At 46.0% G+C, this 24,258-nt stretch overlaps 1 protein-coding gene across 4 annotated transcripts in view; it reads right to left on the bottom strand.

Annotated features, from left to right (window-relative positions):
* NOL4 (nucleolar protein 4) overlaps positions 1-6,810 on the bottom strand; it is a 186,038-nt gene extending 179,228 nt beyond the window's left edge. The window contains exon 1 of one of the 4 annotated variants that reach the window (XM_052704404.1): positions 6,551-6,810. In XM_052704404.1, coding sequence (XP_052560364.1) covers positions 6,551-6,760 — 210 coding nt within the window. In that variant the 5' untranslated portion in view covers positions 6,761-6,810. Of the gene's footprint in view, positions 1-5,703; positions 5,898-6,493 lie in introns of those variants that run through there. The other 3 variants (XM_052704402.1, XM_052704405.1, XM_052704406.1) reach the window with 3 other exon arrangements.
* Between the last annotated feature and the right edge of the window lie 17,448 nt (positions 6,811-24,258).

A 24,258-nucleotide genomic window follows, 5' to 3' on the forward strand; every position in this document is an offset into this window, starting at 1 on the left:
ATTCTCTTAATTCAGGAACACTGAGCTGAATGCCTACATCAAGAGTTGCCAAGTATAAACCGGTTTTGTTCCATCTGCTAGGACCATTTTCCAGCACTACCCGTCTGATTCACCAGCCTCCCTCCTCACAGAGCCCGTAGGGAGGCCTGAGAATGGCAGGATGGAAGGCATGGGTAACTGAGGAGCTCTGGAGACCTGAACAGGAAAAGTGTGGCTGTCAGGAAAATGAGACGGATGCGGCAGGGCTTGAATACGGCTGCTGAGCCCAGAAAGTGCATTTAATAGGACTGTAAACTACTGTGGAAACGTACCCTGGGATAAATCACAACTCACTCTCAGCGTCACCTTTCTGTGGCACTAACTCCTGGTATGTGTTAGCAGTTCAGTAGACTGCAGAGCTACAATACATGTTTGACGAGCCCTTTTCTTTCTTTTTGATACTGATGGCTAAAATACCAGAGAGAAATTCAGCAAAGCAAATCTGTATTTTCAGATTGCTGTAAAATTCCCCCAAATGCTAAGCACATTTTAAAACAGAAGATAATTTAAAGCACCATATTTTGACACATAGCTATTCTATACTGTGGTCTGTTTCTGTTACAATATCATTCATAAGAAAACTAATTTATGTAAAATCAAATGAACCGTAAACTCATGTGCCCATCACTGTCCCTCATCACCAACTGAGCACGAGGTGGGCTGGGATACACCCTGCTCCACAGACCTGACTGGCCTATAATTTGTAAGCCCTAAATCCTGTAATCAGATTCAGTAGCACAGCCCTGTGTGTGTTGGGCCTCACTGTTCTGCTCATGACAGTCCAGGAGGTGCCAGGTCCCGCTGGACAAAATGTGGTTTCTGAATGAAAGGCCATTCTATATGGCCTATTACTGGAAAATAATAGAAGAAGACACAGGAAAAAATGTACATTAAGCATGGGATTTTGTTGAAGTCTATGGAATCATTCCAAAGTAAAAATGGCATAAAAACAATCTGGACCTGGCATTTGAGGTTATATTCTACTAGTTTACTAATACACTGTGTATTCTGTGTCAGAATTGTATCTCAATCATTTTAGGCCATTCTATTTTGAAGATAAGTTCTGCTTAGAACCTGGTTGGGCCATTATTTTGTAACTTATCTGTGCATCAATACTGACCTTAGGACTCATATTTATGTCTATGGAAGATGCAAAACAAGAGAAAGAGAAGTTACTTTTTTTTTTTTTTTTTTTTTCCAGTCGCAGATCAATGTATAATTCTAGGTAGAGAACTATGCAGAAAACATGCAAAAAAAAAAAAAAAAAAAAAAAAAATTAACCATAAAAGTCATGTATACAGTTTGGTAAGATGCTATACTAGTAGTATTAATTCCACACATCCTTATGTTTGGGAGCACCACCCATTAAAATCTGATAGCAATATCTGCCAGGCATTTGGCATATTTGTTGGCTCAGCACGTGCATGCAGTGTTGCCTGAGCCAGGCATCATCTCACTGTTCTCATAAAGCACAACCTGGGCCTAATGAAAGAAAATACAGGATGATAATAGCAGCAATCAGAAAAGTAGCAAAGCAAGATGTTCGCCAAGTTGCAGATACAAATGCTGCACTGTGTGCTGTCCCACTCTAGACCTAAAATGGCTGTTTTGCAGGGGCTGTTGTTGCTTGGTGACCAACAGTGCATCTCCTAGGCCACAGAGGGATGTGAACATTCAAAAATTGATCGGTTCCTGTTGCTTTTGAGGAGTCCAAATGTGAAAATAGATGAAGCCAACACATAATCAACCATCCATTCTCTTTGCTGGCGTGCTTAAACTTGGTATTTAAGGCGAGCCTGTGATTCGGAGCTTCTTCCCAACCAGAGGAGGAAACAGCAGAATAAATCCTAGCCTGCTCATGTCCGCAGAATATGTAAGTACACCAAGCCCAGCTACTGTGAGGCTACAAGATACCCTTGCTTCAATTAAGCCTGTGTTGTACATCCAGCCTGTTCCGGTGCAACCTCCCAGTTGCTATCAGGCTCTCTTTCTTTCATTAGAATCAAGTAGTTAATTAGCCCCAGCCTGTCCTCTCTCCTTCTCTCTTTCCCTTTAACGCAGCAGTAATGATGTCTAATTACCAGCAGCAGTGGATTACAGCACCATCAGGAGCAAATCTCTCTGGCTGACAGCAAAGCTGAGCAGCAAATCTTAAAGCTTCAAGGAGAGAATAATTCCTAGCAAAGTATTTCAATATTATTTTCTTGTTTTTGACCAGCTTGTGACTTTAGAGTCCAACTCGTAATTTCATCCATCCTGTTATTGCAGGGGGAGTGCTTGTGCTGCCAGTAGTGATTAATATTAAATTGAAATTGCTTTTACCTATGGTGAGATCAAGTGATGCACAGAAGAGGGAGAGGATGAGGGAGGGAGTCACAGTTTGGGGATCTGTTTCCGTTTGCGGCTCTCTCTGAACAAACACAACTGTACACAATAAAAAAGGTATGAAAAAAATAAAATAGGGATGTCTCTAAATTATTGTAAATTGATAAACTCTTAAATAATTCGTAAGAGTCAAAGGAAAGAGAGAATGGGCTTTAAAGGCTTACCAACAATTACTGTCCAGTGAAAACTCCATTTTTCCTCCTGTACATGTCATTTCTGGCTGGGTGAAATCCCACCCTGTGCACACCAATGGAAGACATACCAGTGGGACAGGGGCTGCAGCCCTGCTCTGGACACAGCCAGCACCTCACACAAAGATCTGCTACACCACAGGTCTGCATAAACACCTCCTCTGTCTTGTGTGGGTGGGCACTAACACTGGTTCCATGGTTTTAGGAGGCACTTATTTCTCAGAGCTGTCTGTTGTGTAAGAGTGCTGAGTGTGGTCTCTTATGTTGGACAATGGATTAGTCCTGGATAGCAGAAGAAAGGAGGATTTTTTTTCCTAAATGCAAGTCCTTTTCTATAAGGGTTTGTATGTCCTTGTTTAATTAACATGCAAATATTCTGAAATTCCTAAAGGATATGTCATGCTAACTTTCCTTCCTTGCTTTTATTATGATGCCTGCTTGGTTACTTAACTATTCCAACTATATTTGAAAAGTCATGGCAGCCAGCTGGAGTCCCTGGTGCCTGGAAATAAAGCAATATCAATTTCATTTTTAAGAAGGGTAGAAAGGATGAGCCTGGAAACTACTGACCTGTCAGCCTCACCTCAGTGCCATGGAAGATCATGGAGCAGATCCTCTTGGAAGCTCTGCTAAGGCACATGGAAGAGAGGGAGGTGATATGGATAACCAGCATGGCTTCACCAAGGGCAGGCACTCCCTGACCAACCCTGTTGCTTTTTATGATAGGGTAACTCCATCAATGGAGAAGGGAAAAGCTACTGATGTCATCTATCTGGACTTCAGGAAGGCCTCTGACACATCTTTAACATCTTTCTCTCTGGATTGGAAAGATACGGATATGATGTGTGGACTGATGAACGAGGAACTGGTTGTGAGATCATACCTGTAGAGTGGTGGTCAATGGCTCAATGTCTAGAGGGGGACTGGGGACAAATGTTGTCCCTCAGGGATCAGTACTGAGTCTCATGCTCTTTAATATCTTCATCAGTTATGTTGACAGTGGGATCGAGTGCACCCTCAGCAAGTTTGCAGGTGATGCCAACCGTGAAGTGTGTTCAACATGCCTATGGGATGGGATGCCATCCAGAGAGACCTAGACAGGCTTGAGATGTGGGCCCAAGTGAATATCAGACTCAACAAATGCAAGTCTAAGGTTTTGCACCTGGGTTGTAGCAACCCCTAGTATGAGTACAAGCTGGGGGATGTAAGGATGGAGCACAGCCCTGCCAAAAAGGACTTGGGAGTACTGGTAGGTGGGAAGCTGGAAATGAGCCAACAGTGTGCCCTCACAGCACAGAAAGACAACCGTATCCTGGGCCGCATCAAAAAGGAAAGGCTGAGTGACCTGGGTCTGTTCAGCCATGAGAAAAGAAGACAGAGAGGGTATCTGATCAATGTCTATAAAAAGAAGCATGGCCAGCAGGGTGAGGGAGATGATCCTGCCTCTCTACTCTGTGCTGGTAAGGCCTCTTCTGGAGTACTGCATCCAGACATGGAGTCTGCCGTACAGGAGGATCTTTGGAGCTCATCTAGAGGAGAGCCACACAAATAATCCAAGGGGTGGAGAACCTCCCCTATGAGGACAGGCTGGGGCTGTTCAGCCTGGAGAAGAGAAGGCTCCGGGGAGACTTGAGAGCAGCCTTTCAGTATCTAAAGGGAGGCAATAAGAAGGAAGGGGACAGACTCTTTAGCAGGGTCTGTGGTGATAGGACAAGCGGAAATGGTTTCAAACTAAAACAGGAGAGATTTAGATTGTATATAAGGAAGACATTTTTTACAATAAGGATAATGAGGCACTAGGTCTGCCAGAGAGGTTGTGGATGCCCCATTCCTGAGGACAGCCAAGGAAGGCTGAAACAGGCTCTAAGCAACCTGATCGAGCTGTATGTGTTCCTGTTTATTGGAGGGGAGTTGGACTACGTGACCTTTAAGGGGCCCTTCCAACTCAAAAAGATTCTGTGATTCTGAGGTAGTTATTTCCATACAAGTATCAGTACGCGTATATGCATTTATAGGGATATGCCCCAATGTTGAGGGTGTGATCCTCCAAATGAACAAAGGTGAGCCCTCTTAGTAAGAGGTGCTCAACCTCTTAGTAAGATAGCTGAAGGGAAAAAAAAAAAAGAAAAAAAAAAGAGAGAATTTGACCTGCAAATAAAATAGAAGAAGGAATGCGAGGTGGATGCTCCATGCTCCCATGGACAGGCAAAAGTGAAAGAAAATATACAAGCTGATCATCTGAATCTTGTGTGTCAGAAGCCTAGGTAAGCCCTTCATTTTTACACTCTGAGTTGTAGAATGTAGGATAGCCTTTTTGTTTAGTAGGGCAGTCAGTACAATTTTACTCTCAAAAATATGACTGCTTATATCTTTGAACTCTCTGTGGTAAAGAATGGTCTTAGGAATAAAAGATCTTGCTTGCTGACTCTCCAAAATCGTTATTACTGTTAAGCAGAAGAGATATTAAAAAATAGCAACCTAAATTGAGACTTCGGTTGTGGACAACTTTTCATTCTACTTGTTGTCAAATTTCATTGCAAATTGCATTTTGTCTGTGGCACCTGCTGGGGGGTGAGGTTAGCAGCCAATCCCCCGGCAGACCAAAGGGGATGGCCCAGCGCCCGGCTCCATAGGCACGCCTAGAACGCGGCAGCGCACGGAAGCCACCGAGAGGGATCAGACTCCCTCCGGTGCTTCCCCTTCTCTTTCAATCTTCGTATTTATGAACTCCCGACGACGAATCTCCCACCTCGGCCTCCCCGCAGCCAGCGGGCGATGCTGCCAAGGGATGCCCGGGCTCCTTCCCTCCCCGGCAGCTACGTCACGGCCAGACCCAGAACGCTTCCACGGAGCCCCGTTGGCCGCGCCGCCCACCGCCGCCGGGCTGCCACCGAACCGGCGAACGAACGGCGCTCGGCCACGCCGGTGCCCGGGCAGGGATATTTTTAATTGCCGGGTTTCCTTTCGCAGCCGCCCCCCCCTCCGCCCTCCGCCCCGCACATAGACAAAAGAAGCTTAGCTTGCGTGACCCGGAGTGTAAGAAGTCAGAATAACGAGACGTTAAGAGAGTTCAATAGGCAAAACCTACTTGTAGCCAACCGTTCCCATCTTCTTACATAGGAAAATCTGTAGCTGCTGCCACCAGCCAACATAATAGCTCTCCCGCTGTCAGCCCCGCGCCCCGCTCTGCGGCCCCGCATCCCGCCGGGGGCTGGCAGCGGCCGAGCGCAGGCTGTGTGGCTGCGAGCATCGCGCAATCCCGACCAGAGCACCGAGAGACACCATTTGGTCATGCGGAACCCCATCTCCCTTTGTTGAGCATCCTCTCCCCGCCGCGGCTCCTAGCACCGTAGGCGGCCAGGCGCACGCTCCCGCTGCTCGCCGTTCCGAGGGCTGCGGTCTAACAATAAATTAAAAAAAAAAAAAAAAAAAAAAAAAAAAAAAAAAAAAAAAGACGACCCCCCCTCTCCCTCCCTCCCCCCTCTCCGCTACAGACATCCCGGGGAAAGCCCCGGCCGAGCCGTGCACGGCGCCTGCCCCGCGCATCGGTGGTGCCCGAGGCCGGGCACAATGGCCGGGCGGGCGGCGGGACAATGGCCCTCCCCGAACCACCGCCGCTCCGCTCCGCAGCGGCCGGGGGGGACGGGGGGCGACGGCGGCGACGAGAGCGGCTGCGGGGACCGGCGGGTGTGTTCCGCGCGTGATCGCTCGCTCGGGCCCACAAAGAGCGCGGCGGTGGGGATGTGACAGGCGGGCGCGACATGGTGATGATGACTCGGGGGAGAGGGAGGAAGGAGCCAACTGTGGCTGCGGCTCCCCCCGCTCCCGGAGCGGGCTGCGGCGGCCGACATAGAACAAGAAGACGATTCTCTACTAACCGTGGTTTTGACTGGCACGTACAGCACTTGCTTCCCTCCTCCAGCACCACCACTGACCTCGTCCGAGTCGCCGAGCTGGAAGCCTTTAGATTTGACCCAGAATTTGAATTTGGCGTTATCCGTGGAGCTCGACTCGGAGCCGTTCAGCAGCTGGACGATCCGCTCGTATTTTTTACGGGTCACCGTCTTGGTTTTGCCCGAGTCCCCGTAAGTCCGGAGGCACCAGTCCTGGAACTGCCGGTACATGTCCCGGTCGCCGCTCTCCATCGTCCCCCCGGCACCGCGTGCACGCGGCACCCCCGAGCCGAGCCGGGCCGGGCCGAGCCGGGCCGGGGCCGCCCGGGTCACTCGGCACCTGTTCGCCCGGCGCTCATGGGGCGCCGGCACAGCCCCGGCGCAGGCAGGCGGCCCCCGGCGGGGCTTTTTTGTTGTGGTGGTGCCGCTCCGGGCGGGGGGGCGGGGGCCGGCCGGGGGCTGGGCGGGGGGGGCTCTGCGCGGTGGGGAGCGGGGCGGGTGGAGGGCTCCGCGCTGCGCAGCGGCGGAGCGAGGCAGGATATCCCGGCGGCTGCGGCGGCGGCGGAGAGACAGCTTCGGCCGGAGAGAAAGAATTAAAATCCCATCCTTAGCAAATCTCCACTCGGCCCCGCGCTGCGCCCGCGTTCATCCTGGATAGCGCAGGTGAAGGGGAAAAATGGAAAGAAGAAGGAAAAAAAAAAAAAAAAAAAAAAAAAAAAAGCAAGCCCTCCCTCCTGCTCCCTCCTGCAGGCTGTGGCGGGCTGTGTCCGTCCGGGCTGTGCCTCCCGAGCAGCGCAGGAGGGAGGGAGCACTGAAGGGCAAACTGCTCTCCTCGGCTCCCCTTTATTCCAGGGCTGGGCGCGCTGCTGTCCCCGCTCCGGGCATGGAGGTGCTGGAAGGAAAGAAAGTTCTTACCTGCTATTTTCTAAGCTTAATTACATCCGATCCGCGGGTTTAGTACAGATTTTTGTTATGGAAAAAAAAAATCATAATAATAATTTTTTTAAAAATTGTAATGCTCCGTAAGCATTTCACTTCTTCATATTCCGTCCCATTGAATTTGGCGATGCCCTTTTAAGGTTTTTCATCCATTGATTCACTCCCAGCAGATGGAGAGGGGGAAAAAAAAGAAAAAGGAAAAAAAAAAAAAAAAAAAAAAAAAGCGAAGAGATGTAGGAGATGGGAGATGGGCTCGGCCGCTGGACCGGAGGAGAGCGAGCTCGGTCCCAGGAGGGCTGCGAGGGAAGGAGGCGGCTCTCGGGCGCTGTGCCGGGGTGATGCCGGCTCTCGCACGCAGGACTCCTCGGGTGCAGGAGAGCCTTGGGGGACCCTTCGGGCTGAGTCGGCTGCCAGGCGTGCAAGTAAGTTTGCATGCGGATGCTGAGCAGAACCCCCCCCTCCCCTTTCTCCCCCCCCCCCCTTTTTTTTTTAAGGGATGAAGAAGAAATGATGATGATGATGATGATAATAATAATAATAGTAATGAAAAGCAGTGATTTTTTTCCTACTCCTTTTGCCACCGCTTCAGCTCACGCCGCTCCGAGCAGGACCCCCCCCCTCCTCTTCCTCCCGCATTTCTCCGCCTCCTCCATCCAGCGCCGGGCTCCGCTCCGCTCCGCGGCTCCGCTCCTCACCGGGCTCCGCTCCCCCCCCCGCTTCCTGATTGGACGCCGGGACAAAAGTTTCTGTGGCGACGGCGACGGCGGAGCGGGGACGGGCGGCGCTGTCCCGTGCCGGGATGGCGGCGGAGCGCGGCCGCTACCGGGAGCCGAGCGGGCGGAGCGGCGGAGCCCAAACCCGGTCGCGGCGCTCCGGGCCGGCGGCGCTGCGCATCCCGGGCCCCGGTGGCCGCCACAAGCCGGGATGCGCAGCGCCGCCGGCCCGGAGCGGGGTGGCTCCGTAGCGGTAACAAAGGAAGTGCTCCCCCATGGCAGGCTGTGCGTGTTTATGATACGGATGCGAAGCATCGGCTGCTGAAGATGGGAAAGGAGAGGGGCGGACACGTGGTGGTATTGATGTGTGAAAACTGCAGGCAAGGGGGTGCCTCCTGGTGTCTGAGCTGTCGGCTATGGTGTAGCCGAGCCCAAAGTATTAAAGCATTGTTGTTGCATGCAGACGTTTCCTACTAATTCTGTATGGTTTCTAATTTTGATGTCCATCTGTATTTTTATTTTCTTTTTTCAGTAGGATTTGTTTGGTTATTCAGTTATTTCAGAAGGCTGGAGCACATCCCCCATGAGGAAACGCTGAGGGAGCTGGGCTTTCTCAGCTGCGAAAAGAAAAGGCTCCAGGCAGACCTCATTGTGGCCTACCAGTCCTTAAAGGGAGCTTATAAACACGAGGGAGACCGACATTTTACATGTGCAGTTAGCAACAGGACAATGGGTAATGGCTTTAAATGAAAGTATAGTAGATTCAGGTTAGATGTTAGGCAGAAATTCTTTACCATGAGGGCAGTGAGGCGCTGGCACAGCTGCCTGGAGAAGCTGTGGGTGCCCCATCTCTGTAGGCACTCAAGGCCAGGCTGGATGGGGCCCTGGGCAGCTGAGCTGGTGGGAGTCAGCCCTGCCCATGGCAGGGGGCTGAGAATGGGTTCCAAAACAAACCATTCTGTGATTCCCGAATTTGGAAAAATTAAGAGGAGGTAGACCAAAGCAATGGCTTGGAGGTGGGTTGAAAGGTAATGTAAGGTAAGGACTAAATTGCTCCAGAGGAGGTTCAGGTTGATATTAGGGAAAGTTTCTTCTCAGAAAGAGCAGTGAGGCAGCGGCCCAGGCTGCTCAGGGAGGTGGGGGAGTCACTCTTTCAGGAGGTGCTCAAGAAATGTACAGATTTGGCACTGAGGTTAATGGGCATGGTGGGGATGGGCTGACAGATGGAATAGGTGATGCCAGTGGTCTTTTCCAACCTTTAGATTCTGTGATTCTGTGGTTCTGAAGGAAGACACTAGGCTGCTGAATCTTTGGGTGGAAGAAGCAATATGTTCCTGTGTTCTTTTAAGATAACAAAAAAATACTGTTGTAATTCCGGTTGGGATCTTTTCACATAGAGTTGTGCTGATGATGCCAATGACAACAATATTGAGATAGATTCCGTATTTACATTTTAACAGCCTCATTTAAAGACATTTGGGGTCTGTTATGGAAAACATACAAACTCCCTTTCCATTTACTGCTGCTAGAAAAATTCTGATGACTTTATTCTACAAAGCCACTTTGCTTTAAATGGTGGTTCTGCAAAACATAACTTCACATATTTCTCCTACTCTCTGCTTTATTAGTATGAATATTTGTATGAAAACAGGGCCTTTGTTTAAAAGTTCCGGCTTCCTATTCCTCACAGCTCGTTGGGTTGGAAGCAATTATGGTTCCCCCACAGAAGGCTCTGATCCCTTCAGAGGATGAAAATATGGGCAGCAATAGGCATCCTTACAAGAGTCTGAGACCTTATTTTCATGCAAATGTCCTCATTTCCTTAGTAATAAAGGATAAACAGAGGAAAACTGAGCAGATATGTGACACATACCGGAAAATAAATAAAATAAAATAAAATAAAATAAAATAAAATAAAATAAAATAAAATAAAATAAAATAAAATAAAATAAAATAAAATAAAATAAAATGAGTGTTGAACTTTCTATGTGGTTCAAAGGTTCTTAAATGTTATAATGATGCTCCACGTTCAGCTTTGCTTGCTTTCATCCTGAAGGAGAAGGTGTGCTCACAGAATTGATATCTTTTTTTAACTGCACAGGATTTTCTCTTCCTTCCATAGAGGATGTACCTTACTCAGCTAGAGCAACACTGACGTAAATCAGCTTCTGGAATATCATCCAGTATGATGGCAAAACCAAACCAGTACCAATAGGAAGGTGCTGAAAATGCCGGCAGCCTCTCTCTGTTAGCATTCTTGGCTTTATTGCTGTGGAAGAAGATGTGATAATGGGAATTTGGCCCAAAAGTTCCCTCTCGGGTTGCACAGTGGCTGTTCAGGCACAACACATGTGGTTGCCCAGCTGGCACATTGCTCCTACAGTGGAAGGAAACTGCAGAGAAAGGAAAATGAAGAGAATTACTCCATCCAAAATATTTGACGGAACACAACTTTAATCCCTCCCTGGTATAAAACATCATCCAAATTGCACTTCTGCTTCTGAGATGGATGACAGTGTGAGCAGCGCAGAGTCCTCCCACCACTTCGTAATGTCAGGGAGACCATCAGCTGGAGACCAGGAGAAATGAGAGTCACTTCTTCCTTCACTGCTTTGTGGTTTTCAGCTCCTTCACCCAACTGATGTTTCTTCACGGATGAAATCTGCAGAAAGTACTTCCCAAAGTTGTGCTGCTGTGGTTCTGACACAAGGTACCCATGTTTCTTATGTGAAAACACTACTCTTATTTTGTGCTGTATGTGTAGGGTCACTGAATGGTTGTAAAAATGCGGCCTTTCAGAAACAAACCTTACAGGCAGCTCTTGACTCAGTAACATGTTTGTGCCATTTTAATGTCCTGAATAAAACTATCATTGACACACCGAGCAAATGCTGTTAATATCAACTTTAAACAACAGAAGAGTGTAAGTAGTGACTACCCTCACATAACTTATCTCTGTTTATCTACTGCATGCTTCTTATGTTGATCCCTTTGTTCCTGTTAAAATACCAAGTACCTTTTATTCAATATAACCCCAATCTGAACAATAGCAACAAAAGAAAGATCATTATTATTATTATTTTTTTAAAGGAAACACAAGTAATGTAATTAATCAAATAGAACCATGGAATGGCTTAGGTTGGAAAAGACCTTGAGGATCATTAGTTCCAACCCCTTGCTGTGGGGTGTTCTCACAATAACTGGGGAATTAAACATGAAAGTGGGGTGCAGATCTCAATTTGTGGAAAGAAAAATTGGTTTCTTTGGATTTTGATTTGGGTTGGAAGGTTGTCCCAGCTGTTGTTATTGGTTTGCCTGTTGGTTTGCCTGCTGCTGTGTGTGTGCTCTGACATATCCATGCTGAACAAAGCAGCTGTTAGAAGCCATTGCACCAATGAACTGTGCTTCTGCTTGCAGTTACTCAGGGAAGAGAACACCTGGAACAGAGAATTCCAACAAAAGCACAAGTTTAGTGGTGGTAAACAGTGGTAAACTAGAGGTATAGATACACCAAGTAGCCCTGGATTGCTGTAAGAGTGTGACTGTTACCAAAGCTCAGATATTTTAACTTCCTCCTAACATGATATCCTCAAACTCCTCAGTGATTGCATTGTATTCTTGTAGTACAGCCTGAGACTCAACCCACACACGTGTGGCCAGCACTCCTCATGTAATACCGGTTGTAGAGGAGATACAGTAGAGGTTCCCTGCTGCTGCTGCTGCTTCCCAGGCCTTTCCAGAAGACTTCTGATCGAGAAAAGTCCCTGCCACCTGCAGGGAGCAGGACATTGTCACAAATCTAAAGAGATCAAGGATTTTGTGGTGATATTTGTGGCAGATGCCCAGGATGGGGAGCTGGAGATACTGCCATTGTGCACACCTCTCAGCTCAGGAGCTAGAGGAGACAGTGCTAGAGGAGACATCCTCACAGGCCCTATCTGGTGTAACATTTAGACATGGGCTGGCTACAAAACTCCTCCACATTTCCCCATCATTTCAGGACTCTCCCAACACTTTACATCAAACTGGAATTCTGCAGCAAGAGACTAAATTTTGCAATAGTTTGCAACAACAGGGAAATGGCTGTGGCTTTGATTTCCAACCAACTGCAGAGGAGGCACTGTGTATGAAAGACACCAGCACTCAGGAATTAACCAAGTTCTGAGCCCAGCACCAGGGATGGTGCACCATCTCTGCAATTCTGCCAGAATCACTGCATTTATGTATACCAAGACCACAAGGGATATTTGTTATAAGAAGCAGGTATATTTAGGCCTCTGTGCCGGTGTGTTGCCTGAATCCCCTACTCACAGTAAGTAAAGGCCAAAATCAGTCATCTGACAGTGGGGTTTTTGGGCATGGAGGAGCCAGGCATCACCATGACCTCTCTGTCCATGGACCCCTTTGATGCAGCCCCTCTCTAAGCTGGTATATGGAAAAAGAAGCAGAGAGAGAAGGAGCAGAAGCTGCAACCATGTATTGTATCATGAAAGACTTTTTCTAAGCAGTGAGATTTTTCCACTTGCTATCTGTAACCACTTACTGGTCACTCTCTAATATAGAAGAAATGCAAAAGTGATCCTGATGCCTTATCTCTTCGATGCTGATCTGAGGCAAGTTTCCCAGGTGCCAAAGACCAAGTGATTCACCTGAACCAGGACATTCTCTCTTATCGGTTCGATAAGAAGAGACCAGTTGAAAGAAAGAGCTCACTGGATAATGCTTCAAGGCTTTGCAACTGAAAACTGCCTAGTGGAAAAACTCAGTGATAGCAGCATGCCTGAAATTTGAAGGATCACGTGAATATTTGTATTTATCATCACTAGCCTGTAGAGAACAATGCTGCCTTAGCAAAGTCCACACTCTATTGAACACATACTGAACTTTGCAGTGTTAAGCTCTGTATATTTTCATGCTTTTCATATTGAAGTTTGCATAATGTTTTTTATGGAAGAAAGTAAAATTGGAGCTCTTTGTACTTCACACAGCCATTTTTCAAACCAGAGGTGTACTTTGTTTTCTGAAATTGATATCCCCTTTCAAACAAATATGCAATAAAAAATGTGTTCATGTGTGAAAAAGCCATATGCAGTGTTGAAATTCTGGCCAACTTGTTATACAGATACTACATGCTAGAGAAACGATGATTCAGTGGGGGAATTTTACTCATCATTTTATGCGCTAAACTTCAGAAGCAAAACTTCACCACTCTTGCTCATGCCAGAGATCAGGGAGTTAGAGATGAGCATGGCCATAGATGGGAGAGCTTAGAAAGCCATTCTAATGCTTTTAGTGCTTGTCAAGGGGGATGGGAGAAAATAAAAAATATAGAAGTAAAGGGAAAAAAATGCATTTACTCTTTCCAAAAGATCAAGAACTGCCATGGAATTGCCAGTCCCTATTGGGAAGGAAAATGCCATTTCAGGCTTTGCCTTCCAACCTGTGAGATTCCCAGCTCTTTAACCACTCACTCTGTCATTGTATTTGACACTGGCAGAACGAAACCTGCCATTAAATTAGTAACTTCCTATTTCATGTGTTCACTTGTTTATCAACTAAAGGAAGCACAGAAAGAATCACAGAGTCACGGAATGGCCAGGATTGGAAGAGACCTCAAGGATCCTGAATCTCCAACCCCCCTGCCACATGCAGGGCCACCAACCTCCACATTTCATACTAGACCAGGGCCCCACCGAATCTGGCCTTGAACACCTCCAGGGAAGAGGCATCCACAACTTCTCTGGGCAGCCTGTTCCAGCACTTCACCACTCTCTCTGTAAAGAACATTTGCTGGACCCAACATTTGCCCATCACATAGTTCGTTCATGTTGTCTGGCCCAATTTTTCACTTTGCTTTTTGACATCATTTTTGGATTCATGAAAGAGGTGGTCCCTTCATGCATTACTTGCTATAGGCCTTTGAGAATTAATACAATAAATCTAACAATAGATGCAAGAACCCTAGAAAACAAAGAGCAAGTTGACAGACAATCTGCAGGAAGTAGTTGTGGTGTACTGAAGACAAAGTACATCACTTCTTTTCTGCTCTCAAAATCTGGAAGCACAGATCCCATGTGAGAACTTCCCTTATCTTCCACTTCAAAAACTGAGCTTGAAATATATCCTAGAGAATAACTATAGGGAAAAAGCCTTTCCAGATACACCTCTGTCTTTTTTTCTCTGATATGGCTGGGTGTCCTGGCTATGGTAGATGCCATCCCCAAAAAGGAAAAGCAGATGCATCCAAAGAAACAACTCAAGGTTGTTTGTTTTGTAGAAAAATTGACTAGATCAATCTATTTCACTTAACAAAGACAAGGTTAAAGGGAGAGTTGATTATCACTCACACATTTCCCTCTCCTGTGGAAATAGAATAGAGGACTAGGAATTTGATAATATATGTCACTTCACTCAAGTGGAAAACGGTCTGACAAGAACCGGCGAAATTTGAAACCAGACACATTTTAACATAGAAGGTAATTAATTATTGGAACAACTTACTGAGGATTGTAATGGATTCCTCATCGCTAGACATTCTGAAGTTGAAATTGATTTATTTTCTCAGAGAAATGCTCCAGTTCATACAGGAGATAATCCAAGAAAATTCCATAACCTGTTTAATACAAGAAAAAAATAGATGATAGAAATAGTCTTTCCTGCTTTATGATCCATACACCTGCACCAAATAGCTGAAGCATAGCTGCCTGTGTCTTATATTCAACTAGTAAGTGGGACTCAAACATTTTCCCCTTTATTTACATTTGTTTGAGAAATGTACAGTAAAAAACTACAGCATAAATTATGTGTTCATTGTCCATGCGGAATATTCTGTCTGGCAGATGGATTCAAAGGCTGGGGAACACCTAGCCACCATTTAACCTGCATATGTCCAGCATAGAGCACAGCATTACCCCCATAGTCCCCACACTGCCTGAGGAGCTGATGTCCAGTTGACAGATGCTCTGTCCAGCAGCAGGAGTGTGGCTGCAGTTTGCTCTGGGCATACAAGAGGGAGCTGGATGCCCCTCTCGTGGCCATCTCAGTGGAGTTTGAACCCCAGATTTTTTCAGGCTCCTCCGTGACTTGCACATTAAATCCAGTGTAAAGGATGGGGTATCAGCACTGCTAAAGACACCAGCTGTTTTGACTTGGATTCCAGTGAATGCCATTGGGTGAGTCAGAAAGACGCAGCACTGGCTACAAGAAAAGCATCCAGGAGTTCAGTTTTAGTAGCTCATCATGGATTTTGATATGCAAAATTAAATTTGAAATAAGGCATCTCTGGACCTGTTTGACCATTACTTCTGTATTCCTTATCAGCTCACATTTAGCTGCATGACATAAGAAGCACAAAACTACTACGAATTGGAGGCAGAGAATCTTGTGTTTCAAAACTTGTCCCAGGCCTTCCCAGCCATTGCACTGAGCAGCACCATCCAAATCCAGGAGCGTGTCTGTGTCTGAGCAATACAGTGCTCACTGCAAACACTTCTTGACCTAGAAAATTACAGCCCAGAAGGAAAAGAACCGTTTCAATATCCTGGTGTTAAGTCATGGAGGCCAACGAGGCAGAGAACTGCAACACTTAAAAGTGTAGCTGCAGGCAGTTATGCTTAACTCTTATGAAGCCATTATGATACACTTACCCATATAAAATAGTCAAGGTAGGGGAGGGGTGTTTTATTACAGCTGGAAAAAATGAATAAAGCAATTGCTCTAATCAAGGAGGTGAGTTACTTTTTCCTGCAAACTTTGTCTCTCACGTCTTTGAACTGCCATGACTACAAAGCTGATGCTCTTCATGCACACAGTATTGTTGGCAGACCTCATTTTACATACAGCACAAAACACTTGAGCCAAGAAGTAAAACAAAAGGAGTGATCATACACAGTAAATTATGCATTTTAAAGCAAAGGTAGAAAAAAAAAAAATATTAGACATTTTTGCTGGTTTTTCTTTTTTTTTTTTTTAATAGAATTAAATGATTTTTTTGTAACAGTAGTTCTCTCTTTTCTAGTTTGTTGTGAATTTCAAATGTAGCAGTAAAAAAATAATTAAAAGAATCCACAGATTGAACTACTCATCCCAGTTACTCACTTCGCCAAAGATACCCCCTTATTTTTTTTATTTTTTATTTTTAATCTGTGATCACAGAATCGTGGAATCGTAGAATAGTTTGGGTTGGAGGGGCCCTTTAAGATCATTGAGTTCCAACCCCCTGCTATAGTCAGGGACACCTCCTTCCAGACTGGATTGCTCACAGCCCCATCCAGCCTGGCCTTGAATGCTTCCAGGGAGGGGGCATCCACAGCCTCACTGGGCAAGCCTGTCCAGGTCATTCTGAATGGCTTCCCTATAGCATGTCAACTGCACCACTCAGCTTTGTGTTGTCTGCAAATTTGCTGAGGGTGATCAAGTGAATGATTTTTATCCACAATCAAATAATTATGCCTTGATTTTCATTCAGAAAGAGGTGGTACGTGCTTATTTGGTCAGGCAGTGGCACAGGCTGCCCAGGTGGAGTCATCATCCCTGGAGGTGTTCACAAACCATGCAGACGTGGCACTGAGGGATGTGGTCAGTGAGCATGGTGGGGATGGGCTGACAGTTGGTCTAAGTGATCTTTCCAACCTTCATGATTCTGTGATTCTATGATTTATATACATACATGTACACACATATACTTAAATTCTATCTGTTCCAATCGTGTACCATCTATTTCTGAAGAAAAATCAACTCATAATCATTTTTCTTAAGTTCGTATCAAAATATAAGGGAGACATTTATTAAAAAAAAAAAAAAAATCTTCAGTTATAACGAAGAAAGAAGTGAAAGAAAAGAGTTCATACACTGGGTATCACAGTTCTGCATGAAATTGGGTGGCAGCAACACTGTACCAAAATAAAAATATTCCCCTCTCTCCCCTTCCTTTCTGAAGACTAAAACAATCACTCATTTACAAAATGACTCTAATCTAGAGCTACTCTGTGCTGAGTGTGTTAAACACCTGAATGAGACACACAGAGCACAGGGTAAGGGTGATTCAGATGCTGAGAGGTCTGACTAATGCTTCTGTGCATTAACAGCAGAGATTAGTGAGCTGGCTCCATGCATGTGGCAAAACGAGCAGTAAATGGCAATATGCTGGAAAGCATTAGAGATTTTGAGGGGATAAGGGAGAAGGAGGGAAAATTGCTGCTATCTGTGGTGCAATTTAACAGGTAACAGCAACTTTGAAAGAATACAAAAGCACTCAGAACCTCTCCTACTTGAAATAGGTAATTAGGTGGGGATGGAGTGATTCCTGGGTAGTATGCTATTGGGACAGTTGCTGCCTTTGACATGACTTCCTGGGTAGTCTTGCTTTGGTCTGGTACATTATTTCTCCAGCTGACTCCTGTTGGTAGTGACCACCAAATATTTAGGCAGAAATTTTGCTGACAGCAAGGAAACACCCTCCAGAAAGACTCACAGCATGGCTGACTTGTGGAAATCAAACTGTATAATCGCAAAGTAGTTATAAAGCAGGTATACATTTTTATTAGAGTGCTGGGTGCAAAGGGGGTAGCCCCTCCTAGTTTGCACACTGCAAAGTGACAGTTTATGGATATTTATAGAGAGAAGTTATACATATGAAACAATAGGAGGGAATATTACTATTGATTCCAAGAAACTAGGCACAGATCATTCTGATATTACAATTAGAATAGGAGGAGATATTACAAATGGTTCCAATAAGTTATCATCAGGAGTTATCATTCTCCACCCCAATTGCTGAGTTATCATGACTTGCAGGCTGTAGTAGAATTCTTAAGTCACAGTCTGAACGAATGTGTGAGCACGAGTGCCTGGTGCAAGAGAGAGATAAGGCTGCATTCCTCGTCTGGCTCCCCCTCGACATCCCTCCCTGCAGCATCTGTTTTGCCTTTGTTCACTTTACACCCCTTTGCCTACTTCATAATTAAGCAAAATGCTCTTCTGAAACAATTCTAAAGAAATGTGTTCCACATAACAGCATGGTCTGGAGGTTCCAACTAAACTCTCCAAGAACTCTTCAGTCAATGGGAAAAGAACTTCCACTCAGGGCAGTATGGCAGATCACTGCTAGGCCACAGTCTGGCCTTGCTAATGCTCAGCCACTTCACAGAATCACAAAATCACAGAATCACAGAATGGCTTGAGTTGGAAAGGACTACAAGGATCAACAAGTTTCAATCCCCTGCCACAGGAAGAGCTACCGACCTCCACATGTGGTGCTAGACCAAGTTGCCCAGGGCTCCATCCAACCTGGTCTTGAACACCTCCAGGGACAGAGCATCCACAGCCTCTCTGGGCAGCCTGTTCCAGCACCTCACCACTTTCTGTGATGAACTTTCCCCTGACATCCAACCTAAACCTTACCTCCTTGAGCTTGAAACCATTCCCCCTTGTCCTATCACTGTCTACCCTTGTAAAAATTGATTCCCCTCCTGTTTATAATCCAGTTTTAAATACTAGAAGGCTGCAGTGAGGTCACCCCGCAGCCTTCTTTTCTCCAAGCTGAACAAGTCCAGCTCCTTCAGCCTGTCTTCGTAAGGGAGGTGCTCCAGCCCCCTGATCATCCTTGTGGCCCTCCTCTGGACCCTCTCCAACAGCTCCCTGTCTGTCCTGTATTGGGGGCTCCAGACCTGGACACAGTACTCCAGATGGGGCCTCATGAGGGCAGAGTAGAGAAGGACAATCACCTCCTTGTCCCTGCTGGCCACCCCTCTTCTGATGGAGCCCAGGATACCATTAGCTTTCTGAGCTGCAAGAGCACACTGCTGGCTCATGTTTAGTTTTTCATCCATCAGAATGAAAACATTTAATAATTAACTTTTAGAAACATTTTTCAGTGTGAGAATTCTGCAATCAACAACCCCTTCCCCACCCCTCTCCCATTAGTAGCTTGCTGCAGTTTTTAACAGGAATCACTGTTATCAGACAAGCCTGCACTTTAGGCATATCATCACCCCATGGGAGATCACAGAATCACAGAAAGGCCAGGGTTGGAAGGGACATCAAGGATCATGAATCTCTAACTCCCCTGCCACATGCAGGACCACCAACCTCCACATTTAATGCTAAACCAGGCTGCCCAGGGCCTCATCCAACCTGGCCTTGAACACCTCCAAGGATGGGGCATCCACAACTTCTCTGGGCAGCCTGTTCCAGCACCTCACCACTCTCTGGGTAAAGAATTTCCCCCTGATGTCCGACCTAAATCTCCCTCCCTCAACTTAAGACCATTTCCCCTCGTCCTACACATATCAACCCTTTCAAAGAGGCTCCCTTCAGGTACTGATAGGCTACAATGAGGTCAGCCTGCAGCCTTCTTTTCTCCAGGCTGATCAAGCCCAGCTCCCTCAGCCTGTCCTCATAGGGGAGGTGCTCCAGTCCCCTGATCATCCTAGTGGCCCTCCTCTGGACTCTCTCCAACAGCTTCTTGTCTTTTTTGTACTGTGGGCTCCACACTTGGACATGTATTCCAGATGGGGCCTCACAAGAGCAGAGTAGAAGGGGACAATCACCTCCCTGTCCCTGCTGGCCACCCCTCTTTTGATGGACCCCAGGATACCATTTGCCCTCCAAGCTGCTCATATTGGTTCATGTTAAGTTTCTCATCTCTCAAGACCCCCAGGTCCTTCTCCACAGGGCTGCTTTCACAGACCGCTCCTTCCAGCCTGTACGGATGCCTGGGATTCCTCCAGCCCAAGTGCAAAACTCTGCACTTTGCCGTGTTGAACCTCACCAGGTTCACCCGGGCCCACCTCTCTAGCCTCTCGAGGTCCCTCTGAATGGCATCCCTTCCTTCAACCGTGTCGACCATTCTGGGTGATGTCGATGTTCTGGGTGTAAGTGGTTTGCCTGTTCTGAGACCTCCACCTCCACTCCGGCGCCTGTTTGGGAACCAGATGGCCACTAGCAAATATGGGTAAATTTGCTCCTTGTCCTCTTAAATTTCTCAGGGGAGTGCCTGGCTGCTTCACACAGACTCTGAAAAAGCATTTTGAAATTACACAGTAAGAAAACATAAAAAACGGAACTACACCTGGCACAAACCTCAAGGCTATAGACAGGGCCAGACCCAGGGGAATATTCACCTGTGTATGGGGAGGAGTTGGATGTCCTTCTTATGGCCGTATCAATGGAGTTTGAAGCCCAGACCTTGCTGTTCCTGCCTGCTCGCAGCAGCAGCTCTTGGCCATGCAGAGCTCACAGCAGGACAACTGACCCCATATCCTCATTGGGAGGTTTGTGACAGGGGATCCATAATGGAATAACACGGGATATCTTTTCCAGATTTCCAAATAGATTATATCTTGCCCAGACTATCTCCATGAAGCCCTTCTGAGATCTAGCTGCAGAGGAGGGAATGTTTAATTAGCGGACAGCATAATGCCAGGCTGCTGTGTTCCAGGGCTTTGTATTATTGATGCGATCCTCAGCAACAGCCGGGGGTAATTAGCCCGGCGCTGAGGGCCACAAGGCGTGTTCCTCTCCCGCGGCTGCAGGGCTGAGCAAAGAGGTGAGGATGGGTTAGTAGGAAAAGCCAGCCCTGCTGGGAAACCACTGCAGGTGGCTGCTGCTCCGCTTCCCAAGTGGTAACAGCCAAGTTTCCCAACCTGGAGATCAGGCCCCTGGAGAGCTGGCAAACCTGCGAAGTGATCAAAAAGTGGAGCAGAGCAGAGCAGAGCAGAGCAGACAATAAATGTGTGCTGCAGACTGCTGCTTTGCCGGGGCAGCAGGGAGTTGCATGGAGCCATCACGTGCTTCAGCTTCCCCTTTCCCTCATCCTGGCCGGAATGTCACACACTGCCACTGGCTTTTTACTTTTCAGTACACTTCCAATTTGTTTTGTAAACAATGACAGACTCACAGCTACATTTACCTGCAGAGGTGATTACCTCAGAAACCCAAACTGAGAAGTGTTTAATTTGCCTGTATCTATAAACAACCATTTTCAAAGAAATAATTTCCCTTAAGGAGACAGTTTCTTTGTGACAATAATATTCACTTCTATTAGGGCATGTAGTTTTACAACTCAAAAGCACTTCTCATGCTGCTCAAACCAAATGCATTCACGGGGTTTAAGAAGGCAGAAGCCAATTTCTCAGCTAATCCATTGTTCTGCATAACACAGGTCACAAAGTTTCATCTGGTTTCTTAGTAACCTGTAATTGTCTAGGTACGTGCTTAGGAAGACTAGCATTCTCCCTAGGTTTACTAAAGAATTATATATATGTATGTATGTACTCATCTGGTCACATGTGAGATGGGACTTTAAGGAGATGGGCTTAGTCCCTACCTGTAACTAATCAGCTGTCTCCCAGCTGATGAGATAAGGCTAACAAGCAGCTTACTTAAGGGAGGAGCTGCTCTAGGGCTAAGGAGACTGGGTCATGGAGAGGGTAGGGCTTTGTTGTGTAGAACTGGATGAGCTGCCTGGTAATGCAGTGATCTTGGAGCAGTCAGGAGCTCTGGTTATCCGTCTCACCTGGCTGTGGCTCTGTTTGGTTCAATCTTTTTAGAACAGCCTCGGGAAATGCTGCTTTCACTAGTGAAAGTTTATACTACCAAGGGCTTCCAATCTAGCTGGAGCCTGCCTAAAAGCCTTGCTTTTAGCAGGTGCTGCTCACAAATTGGTTCGGTAGCTCCCTCCAACCAAGTTCTTGCCATCTGTCATTGCACTGCTGAAATAGGGCCCTTAATCCTGCAGTAGGGATGCTCCAATCTAGGGAGAGGCTTATGCAGATGTCCTTCCCCCACACGCTTTATGGCAGAGATCCGAAAACAAAAAGAGGGCTACCTGGGTATCCAGGGTACAGGTAAGGCAGAATTCTGAAGGCACAAAGCCGTTCTGGTATCTCTTGCTCTTATTTATTGTTAAAGCCCGCCTGTGTGTGGGTTTAGCCCCATTCTTCTCGCCCCGTTAAGGGATAAACAATGCCCGAAGGCGGCTTCCTTCCCTGTGAAGGAGTCCCCTCACTACACTAGGTGGCACTGCTTAATACTTACGTCTTGCTCTGCCTGCTCCCTGGATCCCGAGCATCCTGCAGCTGCTGTTCCATCGGGCTTCCACCAGTATCAGAGGGTCACCTGCAGGGAGGGATGCAGGGCAGCCATGTAACAGGGGTGCGGGAATGGTCTATAGGGACTTGTGCTGGCCTTATCTCTTTACCTTATTAAACAGGTAAAGCAGAGCTTTTCAGTGATTACTGAGTTAAAACTGAGTTCTGATGTTATCTGTAACTCCTGTTAACATACCTAGTCTTAATTCTGTCATGACTAGAGCAAAGGGCTGAACTGGTGGAACTGCTACAGACAACAGTCATTGTAGGAAACAAGAAATACGAGTGGTAACACAGCTGTTAGATCAATGAGTATGGTGGGAGGACAAGCTGGGGGATAACAAATCTCTTTGCTCTCATCAATATGCTATAGATCTGACAATAAACAACAGGATTTCTGCTTTCAGAACAGTGTTCAGTTTAATCTGAAGGCTGATTTTTGCAAGGATGAACTGATCAAAACTTAAGAATGCTGTTGAGCTCTTCTTTCAGATGCCAATCTTTTATGTTGTGCCCTTTGCTCACTAATAACTTGCTAGATACACCAAAAATATGAAAGCATACTCTGCTACCAGTATTTTGTGTCCTTTGTAGGCATACGCTGAATTTTCAGAAAGTCAAACACAACTTCTTAACTAGTGTACAGTTCTTGTATGACTGCTTCAGAATGTTGTGTAAAATCAGCTTTCTGTTCATGTGCAGATCTCCAAGAGTAAAGAGTAAGAAGACATTTAAGTACTTTGAACCTACGTTAAATACTTAAATACTACATTAAATACATTAAATACTAAATACCTAGCTGGGCCTGGAACACTTAAACTGACTAAAGCCATGTTAGAATGATGTGGGTATTACTGAAGATGGATAAAGTTCTGGACAAGTCAAAATGAGATAGCTCCCACAGAAATATGAAAAATAGATTGTTGTGGTAGCTGTAGACTGACCATTCTGATGCCAATTCCTAGGAAGAACACAGAAGTCTACTATAGTAATAGAAGGAACTGCAAGTTAATGAATATCGACTTCTACTGATTCTTTGTGGAAAATGTCAAGCCATCTGCGGACATTGAAACAGGCTGTTAAGCTGTGATGGAGCACTGGAGATATCCTGGCTGATTTAATGTCGATCCATTTGGTCTCTGATTTAGGCCTTCTAAATGAGCTTAAAATCTGGGGTGACTTGAGGAGGAAGGAACTGCAAGTGTACACAAGGGTTAAATCAGAATTTAAAAGATCCAGAGAAAATGGCTTAAAAATACTAGTTGGGATACAATAAGGATAAATAGGATCCAATTTGTTGCTTGCTTCCAATAGAGTATAAAGGACAAGTGGTGAAGTCTTTTCCACATGCATCTTGGGCATATAGCTAAACGCAAATCTCAACTGTGCTGTTGCCAGCGCTCCCCTTCCATCTCATTAGAGTGGGAGACAGACAGAAATATCAAGGCACATGGGAAATTCTTTTTCTACCCATCATTGATCAAACCTCAGCTGGAGCACTCTGCCCAGTTTGGGATATTGTACTTCAAGAGCAATGTGGCACGCTTGGAGAGCATCCAGAGCAGAACATGTTCTTCCTTGTAAAGAATATAACCTAAGAAGAAAAGACCTTCTTAAAAAGTATATTATTTGAATTAAAGAAAAAACTTGGGAGTAGGAGGGAAGGAATTATTACAATTTTCAAGTACATAGAGGAAGGCAATAACCTCTTCAAATATAGCGAAAAAGAGCAGTAGCTTTAAATTGGTGCAAGAAAGGTTGTGAGCTAAAGCTCTCAAATGGTGATTGTCTGAGGGAGTTGTGTAGCTTCAATAGGCTGAGCTTCAAGGAGATGTTGATGAGAACTGCCATGAACTACAGCAGATACAGTCAATTCTGCCTTGATCCAGTGAGGAGACTAGACAGTACCTTCCTGCATTTTTCTATTTAACAATAATTAATATTGAAAAAAATCATCAATGTGCAGCTGTACAATGGATGTGACATACACATTTTCTGTGTTATTTAC

This window comes from Tympanuchus pallidicinctus, unplaced genomic scaffold (genome assembly GCF_026119805.1).
Source record: "Tympanuchus pallidicinctus isolate F22 unplaced genomic scaffold, pur_lepc_1.0 scaffold5, whole genome shotgun sequence".
NCBI classification, from domain to species: domain Eukaryota; kingdom Metazoa; phylum Chordata; class Aves; order Galliformes; family Phasianidae; genus Tympanuchus; species Tympanuchus pallidicinctus.